Source organism: Gossypium raimondii, chromosome 2 (genome assembly GCF_025698545.1).
Source record: "Gossypium raimondii isolate GPD5lz chromosome 2, ASM2569854v1, whole genome shotgun sequence".
Taxonomy (NCBI): Eukaryota; Viridiplantae; Streptophyta; class Magnoliopsida; order Malvales; family Malvaceae; genus Gossypium; species Gossypium raimondii.
In genome coordinates this window covers 35,365,995-35,374,700 of record NC_068566.1, presented here as the reverse complement: position 1 = coordinate 35,374,700, position 8,706 = coordinate 35,365,995, and the positions used below count along the sequence as shown (strand labels likewise).

At 33.3% G+C, this 8,706-nt stretch overlaps 1 protein-coding gene across 1 annotated transcript; it reads right to left on the bottom strand.

The window, feature by feature from the left end:
* Nucleotides 1-276: 276 nt before the first annotated feature.
* Nucleotides 277-7,140, bottom strand: LOC105788519 (DEAD-box ATP-dependent RNA helicase 51). The gene is made up of 12 exons (XM_012615456.2): nt 6,553-7,140; nt 5,667-5,852; nt 4,640-4,825; nt 3,887-3,970; nt 3,104-3,148; nt 2,834-2,905; nt 2,443-2,742; nt 2,147-2,185; nt 1,952-2,056; nt 1,392-1,460; nt 1,182-1,307; nt 277-695 (listed from the first exon to the last, which is right to left on the bottom strand). The coding sequence occupies exons 1-12, from the start codon at nt 7,021-7,023 to the stop codon at nt 510-512; spliced, it is 1,869 nt and encodes a 622-aa protein (XP_012470910.1). The 5' UTR covers nt 7,024-7,140; the 3' UTR covers nt 277-509.
* Between the last annotated feature and the right edge of the window lie 1,566 nt (nt 7,141-8,706).

Here is an 8,706-nt window from a genome sequence, read left to right as displayed (position 1 = left end):
GCAAGCATCTTGTTTGCTTCTATGTTATAGATGGGAAAATGGCAAATCTCAAAGCAGGAAAAAGTATACAACTAGGCACTCTTGTTGGATTGCAAGTATACTGTTTTGATGATAAAAGGCTCAACACTTGAAACTTATTTAAAGATATTTAAAAAAATCTTTTTTTAAACCGGATTTAACCAATCTGAATTAAAAAGAATAAACAAGTTCTCCAACCATAATTCAGACTTTAATTTATTACAAGCTTTGCCCATGCGAACAACATGCATACAACAATTCAAGTAAACAAAGATTCATTTTAAAACCAAGAATCTTTAACATTCATGTTCAACTTACAAAGACTCTCGGAAACCCAATAAAGCGTATATCTTAATTCTGAGCTGGTCAACACTATATTTCAACAACTAAAATGGTACAGATTCAAAATTGTTGCAGGCCCATGAATTGGATTTTCATTAACACAGCTTCTGCTACTAACCTATATATGGCGCCTTCCAATCATACCTTAGCTAATACCTTACAAATTGCCGATTATCGTCTTCACTTCTCTGCCTCCCGTAAGGATTGCTTTCACTGAAATTGTTCCGTGCTCCACCTTCAACTTTACGCATTTTCTTTCGAAATTTGGATGCATTACTGTCTATGTTCAGATTAACCTTTGGAGGGCATGAAAAACAGAAGGATCCAGCAACAGCCTGCTCAAAAACACAATTTACCGTTTCTTGTTGGTCAGCTTAATACTCGTGGTTATGTACAAAATTCCATGTCTAATAGAAATTGCACTGTTTTTATATTCTATCACTGGTTAATAGAAAACTTAGATTCCAACAAATTCCAGACATGCAAAGAATACAATTTCCCGTTTCTTGTTGGTCAGCTTAATACTCGTGGTTATGAACAAAATTTCATGTCTAATAGAAATTGCAGTGTTTTTATATTCTATCACACTGGTTAATAGAAAACTTAGATTCCAACAAATTCCAGACATGCAAAGAATACAATTTCCCGTTTCTTGTTGGTCAGCTTAATACTCGTGGTTATGTACAAAATTTCATGTCTAATAGAAATTGCATTGTTTTTATATTCTATCACTGGTTAATAGACAATTTAGATTCCAACAAATTCCACAGACATGCAAAGAGTAGAGATTCCATTTTAGTAAGATGGAAGAAAGATTGTACCTGCAGATCAAGGCGGTGCACGTTGAAGATATCTTTCATAGAGTGTGAATTGTATGCTAAAATGTAGGATCGATACGCATCCTTAGCCGACTTGTTTAGATAATAGTTGCTTGCCACCAATTTTTCCTGCATCATTCCATGTAAATGCTCTAAGCTCCTCCAAACTTCATCAGTTCAAGAAACTTATATGGAACAAAGTAAAAAGGCTACCAGATGAGACTGCACATTCGCCAGCTTTTTCTCATCAAACTCGTATTCCTTAACTGGAACTTTGGCAGCCTGTCATTAGAAATGTAAAGAAAGAAGAAACAAATTAGAATCAGTTCAACTGACTGCTAACCAACAATTTCTTGCAGTCTAGATTTTCGTACTCCAACTCCTTGCAAAAGCATTCAAGTCCTGTTAACATTCTTTCAAACATGTGCCAGAAGTACAGGTTATTTCTCCCATCTGAGAAGCTAGAAATTTGGTAGCTCGAAGTTTCTTAATGGCAACAATCTTTAATCCTTATTACTCCTATGTCACTCGGATTTGGTACAAGTTCTAATACAGGTATGTGTTGCCACAGGTATATTCAATCTTTTATGAAGTTTTTCCATGTATTTGAAGTGTCCTTGGAGGGTATTATCCCCAACTCATGTCCAGATATGGGTTGGACATAGGTGCCTAACACGAGACTTCATGAAAATAAAAGTCGGATCAACATAGCCTCATTCCCCACCCCCATTTTTTCTCTTAAAAGAAAAAGTTTTTTGGAAGAAATAATGCACCTTTAAATAGCGTAGAAACTGCAGTTCCTCTGGGATCAGGAAAAGAAGCGCATTTCCTTTTGCACCTTCTCCACGGGCAGTTCGACCAACCCTGTGAATATATTCCTGCAAGCAACATTCCAAAGCCATATTTTACTTACCAGGGACAGAAAAACAGGAAGATAGAAGAATAGCAAGTATATATAAATAACACACCTTGGGTTCATCAGGAGGATCATACTGCACAATCCAATCCTACACAAGAGAGCACAAAAGAAAATATTTCGGTCAAAATAATTCTTCCTCGAGTTTAAACAGATTTAATTACTTGACATAAACCTATATACAACCATGAAAAGGAGATTGGGTGGGGGGGGGGGGGAACCGATAGTCAGTTATGTTTAGATCACAAATATACCAAGATTAAGGTATTACTGTTCCAACAACAAGCAGAAAGACACAAATAACGTAGTTTGGTACCATAGACAACCCAATTGAAACTAAAAATATACCACAGCAGGAATATCAAGTCCACGGGCCGCAACATCAGTGCAGAGCAAAATGCCCTTTTCTGCTTTACAAAAGTCGAAGAAGGTAGTGGTTCGCTTTTGCTGCTTCTGCTTTCCATGGATATCAAGGCAATCCACATGAATATATCTAAGAAGCTCGGCATGAAACTTGACTGAGTTGCATGAAGAGAAAAAGACCATCACTTTCTTCGAAAGGTTCCTCTTCAAAAATGAATACAAAAGGATAAATCTCTTCGAACTATGCACAACACAATAGCCTTGCTGCAGCCCTTCATTGGTGACCTACAATGATGAGAGCTTCTAGTTAAGTCAGAGGATAAGTGATTAGTGTGCTTGAAAGTGTATCTATAGATCAAATTCATAATATGCCTACCTTCTTTCGCCCATCATCTACATCAATATAAATAGGAGTTGTCTGAAATGACAACCGAGCAAGGTCCTCAACCTGCAAATTTAGGGAAACGTCAAAATGGTCACATGAATAAGCCCAGAATTTACTCCAAAAAGAAAAGGCAGTTGGGAATTTTCCACATACGACAATAATCTTGCCAAGCAACTTTCTGAAGAAAGCTAGAATACATGCATTTACCAATAAATATTAAGGGGAAATGGTAAAGAAAAAAACCATGAGTTAAGGACAAACCTTCTTAGTCTGGGTAGCCGAAAATAGAGCAGTTTGCCTATTTTCCTGCACATCAAATAGGAATTTAGTAAGCTTTAAACACCACAGAAATTACCAAATCTAAGACTCATTGTGACTGCAAATAGAAACACAAACATAAACTCCTACAGGGAGAAGAAATCAAGATACATTCAAGCAAGGAAATTGATATCGGTCTAAAGTTGTAATCAGCAATCTCCTGTCATCATTTGCCACCATTAAGGAGTAGAGAAACGCAGTATAGTTTATTGGGCTACTGACATTTTCAGAACCATTTATTTCTACTGTTTGCAATTACAGCCATACATATATATATGCTACTGAGCTTAATAATGATTTTCAGAAAAGCAGAGCCTGCTACTCCAGATATACATTACTCTTTTGCAATATATATTCAGTGGTTCAACTTAAAGTGTATTAGCACACCCTTGCCATTCAATTATTAAAGAACTCTACATCAATTACCTCATCCATTCCATTATTAAAGAACAATACAATAATTATTTAGGTTATCCTTCACTTCATTTTCAAGAAAAGCCGAGGAACACAATGTAGCTCTTCAGAAAGCTAAGCTTCTTAATCCCAGTCATGTACAACTTCACAAAGTATTTTTTAACATTCAAAAGCATACCAACAGTTACTATCACTATTTTGGTTTTGAATCAATTCATTTTCAAAAATCCTTGAGATGAATTAATTGACATAATGAAAAGTTATGAATTCCTTATAACCATAATCAATAATACAAATGGCTAAGAGACTCACCTTAGGAAGATACTTGATAATTTGTTTCATTTCTTCCTCAAAATTCGCTTCCAATATCCGGTCAGCTTCATCAATCATGAGACACTGCAAATACAGAATTATCTCCAAAGAATTAAATTACAAGTCTGAAACTGATTTAAAAGTGTTAGGGAGCAAAAGCTCTCAAGTTATCTGCATGAAGCAGCTGAAAGCTAATGCATTTTCAAACTGGTTTAAGCGTTAAATAAAAATTCACTAGAAACAAACTCAAACTATACCATAAACATTGATTAGAGAGCACCAGCTACCATAATCAAACCATAAATAACTAATTCTTCTTCCAACAATTGCAGCATGAATTCATATTTAAAACAATAATTACCACTTGCTCATCCAATTATCCTTAAAAATATGCAACAGAGCAAATTCTACTAGGTAAATCATTAAAGTCCGAACATTATACATAAAAAAGTAGTATGGTAAGCAAGTAGGTTTACCAAGTATACCACAACCCTGTTACATCACCTATCTGTTGCGACAAGAGACAACTTAATTCTAAGTAATAAAACTGACTTCCTAAAAATACAAGGACTCAGTGTACTTACTGTTAACAATACACTTAAAATACTAATCAACCACGCAAGAAGAAATTAAAATCAGGAAATTGAATTCATGTAAAATACATTATAAATCTTAATCAAATGATATGCAAACTACCCATGTTAGCAGAAAAAAAGGAATCATATTATAGAAGTTCAGAAATGTTGATATTACCTTCAAATTTTTGTAAATGAATCCCTTGGTATTTTGAAGATGGTCAAGAAGCCGACCAGGTGTAGCCACTAACAAATTTACGCCCTTCACAATCCGCTCTGCTTCTCCTCTTCTAGCTGAACCACCAATAACCAATCCAAGGGTCTGAGAGTGGTATTTAAGAAGATCCTTTGCTACCGCATGAGTCTAAAACATTTGAAGGTTCCATTACTTATAATAAATGAAATAGTTGAAACATTATAGGCAAGATAAATAGTTAAAACTAAAACAAACTGAAAATGATTTTGCTGACTTCAAAAGAGTGAAACGTATCCTTTTCTTGTATTTCCTATTCCCATATAATGAGATAGGGTTGCAGATACTATCATGCTATTTAGAAAAGCAGAACCATCAAGACAATAAGAAATTAGCAATATTTATACCTTGAAACCAGACAATAAAAATACAGTCTTTTCACAGTAAACATCTTCCAAATAAGTGATTTATCAACTTAACGTCCATAACTCCATACCAATAATATCTACTAAAAGTCCTTTTTTTAATATTTTCATTCTCATACATATAATAAGATTATGTTGCAGATGGTCTCTCAAGATATTAAGAAAAGCAGAACCTTAAAAACCATTAGAACCTACAAATTTTTATACCATAAAACCAGCCATTAGAAATCCATAATCTTTTCACTCATAATATCTGCTAAGTAAGCAAGTTATCAACTTATAGGCAATAACCCCATATTGCACGAGTACTAAAAAGAGATTGGCTCCCTTCTTTTTCTTAGGAACTATTTTCAACTCAAATATAAATATTGAAGTCTCAATGCATAAAACCTCTCACTCAACACACTTGGTATTTTGCAAATGGTGGCATAATAGTTCAGCAATGTTTTAACTAAGTTACATTTCATGGACAGACTTACTATTGCTCTGATGAAAAGTCATTGAATTTACAGGATTAGAAAATAAGATTTAACCCAAAGAAAAAAAGTTGATGGCGACAAGCAAAACCAAGAGTTTTAAATATTTACCTGAATGGCAAGCTCTCTTGTGGGACAGATAACGATAACACCTGTTCCATTACGAGAAGTGAATCGAACATTATATAGCAACTCAACAGCAGGTACCAAGAAAGCAAGGGTTTTCCCAGAACCCGTTCTTGCAGCCCCAAGAACATCTTTGCCAATCATAAGTGGTGGAATAGCTCTTGCTTGAATCTGCATTTTTTTAGTTGGAAAGATCAATTTTAAGAAAATTATCTTAGATAAATTAACCACGTGAAAATAAAAATAGTATCTTATAGTTATAACACCAGCTTAATATATAGTCCAGAAACCATCAAACGAGCAATGAAAAGCTTATATATTCCACGTATAAAACAGAGGTAGACTACCATTCAGGTAAATAATATATAAGGGAGACTTAGCATACACCCAATGGCAGAAACCATATGTTACCACTATTAGGGTGTGACTGTCGAATAGAAATACATGCCCGAGACCAGTATGTTCATTTTTCATAAGTTTTTTCATGCACTTGAAGGGCCATATCACTATGCCCACGTCTAGATATGGGTTGTACATGAGTGTCTAACATGGGTTGTTAAAAAATCAAGCGCAACATAGTAAAAGACATTATAATATGAAAGCCTTTTTCTTTTCTTTTTTTCTTTTTTTAGTCATTACTCATTGGCCAATAGTTAAATGCTACAAAGAACAATAACAGATACTCAAACTGTCCCTTTTATAAAATTTCCAGTATATTACTAGGCTTGTTATGCAATCCCATGCCATAGAACTCCAATTTGAACGAAATCAACTATAAAGCAAACATGTAGAAAACTAAACAATCGAATTCAACGCAAAAATTAGACAAGATAATTAAACTAAAACAAAAATAGGAGGAAAACAATGATACCTGAGTCATATACTGAAAACCCATCTCTTTAATAGCTTTAAAAGTTGGCTCAGACAATCCTAAGGACTCAAATGACTCCGTGCTCATTATCCCACTTCCCCCACTGTTCATTTTCTCCTTTATCTCTTCCTTTTTCCCTTCATCATCAGTAGTTTGTTTTTCTTCTTCTTCGTCATCAGTTCCCTTTTCTTGTTTCTCATCATCTTCACCCTTCACTTTCTTATTTTTCTTCTTCTTCTTCTTCATCTTCATTTTCTTTTTCTCGTCAATTTCAACTTCCCTCGTTTCCGTTTCATCTTCCTCGTGGTTCTCTTGTTCAAATTCCTCGTTCTCTTCATCCTCTTCTCTATCCGTGTTGTTATCAGTGATTTGGGGCTCCGACTTCTTAACTCTGTTCCGCTTTCGCTTCCTTTTCTTCTTGCTATCTTCAAAAGAGGGAGATTTAGGGTTTTTCTCTTCCAGTACCGCCATTGTCAATGAACCCAATATAACACTGACCAAAAATTTTCGGGAGGTTTAGCTTCTTCAAGGGTTTATTTGGCTTGCTGCGATTTTAATCCTTAAACCCTAATCTATTCGCGTTTGTAGTCAGTTAATATATGGACTTAGTCGACCGAGTTGATGGTAGAGATTTTTGTAACGTATGAATTATTGGTCTGCTGAAGTGAAAATTGGGCTCAAAAAGGCCTCCCCAAACACATTGGGGTTTTGGGGTTTATAATGTTCTGGCCCAGCTAATCGCTCTTTTCGTCAATTCTTTTGTAACAGCTGTTCAAATTGTGTCAATTTTAGAAAGATGGTTATTATACACCTATAACAATATAATAGTGAAATAATCGTTATAATTTTACCATAAAATTTCTCATCAAATAAATAATGTGTAAATTATGTTAAAAAGATAATTAAATCAACAAAATTAAAATACGTATAATAAGTGCATGCACTATTGCTTCTATGCATCTTTTATTTTCCATTCTTTCACATGATTAATTATAAAGTTAATAAATCTAACAAGTTCAATTAATTAATTTATAATGAGTTACTAAATTCAAATAATCAATTATAAGTTTATGATGTTCCAAATTCATAATAGAATATTTAATTAGACAATTTAATAGATTATTGAATCGATATCTTTAATTCCACTTATTCAAAATTATTTCCAATTAATAAAATATGATTAATCATTATCATTTAATAAATGATAATTAATAAGCTTGTTTGTATCAAAAAACTATAATTTTACTTGAAAATTTAGACCATATGTTGTTATAAAGAACTAATTTAATAAAAAAACATATAACTATAAATGTTATTGTTATAATTGAAAAGTTATTAAAGAGGATTAAAGAAAACATAAAAAAATTTGATTCTTCTAAAAACTTGACTATTATAGAGAAATGTTATTATAGCAGGTGGCTATTATAGAGAAAGTTGATTGTATTAAATATTTCACTCAATTAATATCACAAGTTAACTCGACATTAATTCATTCGTAATGACTAAAACAATTTTGCTTTGCAAAGTAAATTATATTATTTTGAAGACGTTTTTATATAAAATAGAAAAAAATACACACATAGTAAGATGTGAATGCGAGAATATAGTTTTTAGCATTTATACTTTACCATCTCAATAAAATTTATATCATTTTTTATAAATATAATTATTACATAGGCTTTTTTATAAAAATAACCCTTAAAATATTAATTAATTTAAAAAATGACCTCGAGGAAAATTTATGTATAAAAATGACTCGTTTTCTACCGTGGAAGTAGATGTCACCTTATCAACCGGCGACACCACCCCCTCTTCCCCTAATCATTACCCAATAATCAGTTTGTGAAAAAAATTCGTTTGGTATCGTCATTGTGTCAGGCGGCGCTCATATGTATTGTTCGAAATACCCATGAAAATTTCAGACAACGGAAGAAAAAAAGTAAAAAAAATATTTTTTTAATGGGTGTCACCGGTCAAATTTATTTAAAAAATAATAATTTGTCAATGATAAATAACAATAATAATATTTTTTTTGCCGTCGGTCTGTCAGGCAGCACCGGTAATTTTTTCTAAAAAAATATTTTTTCATTGGTGCCGTCATGTTGTCAGGCGACGCCACTCACTATATATACCCTATCCCCAATGCAAAATATG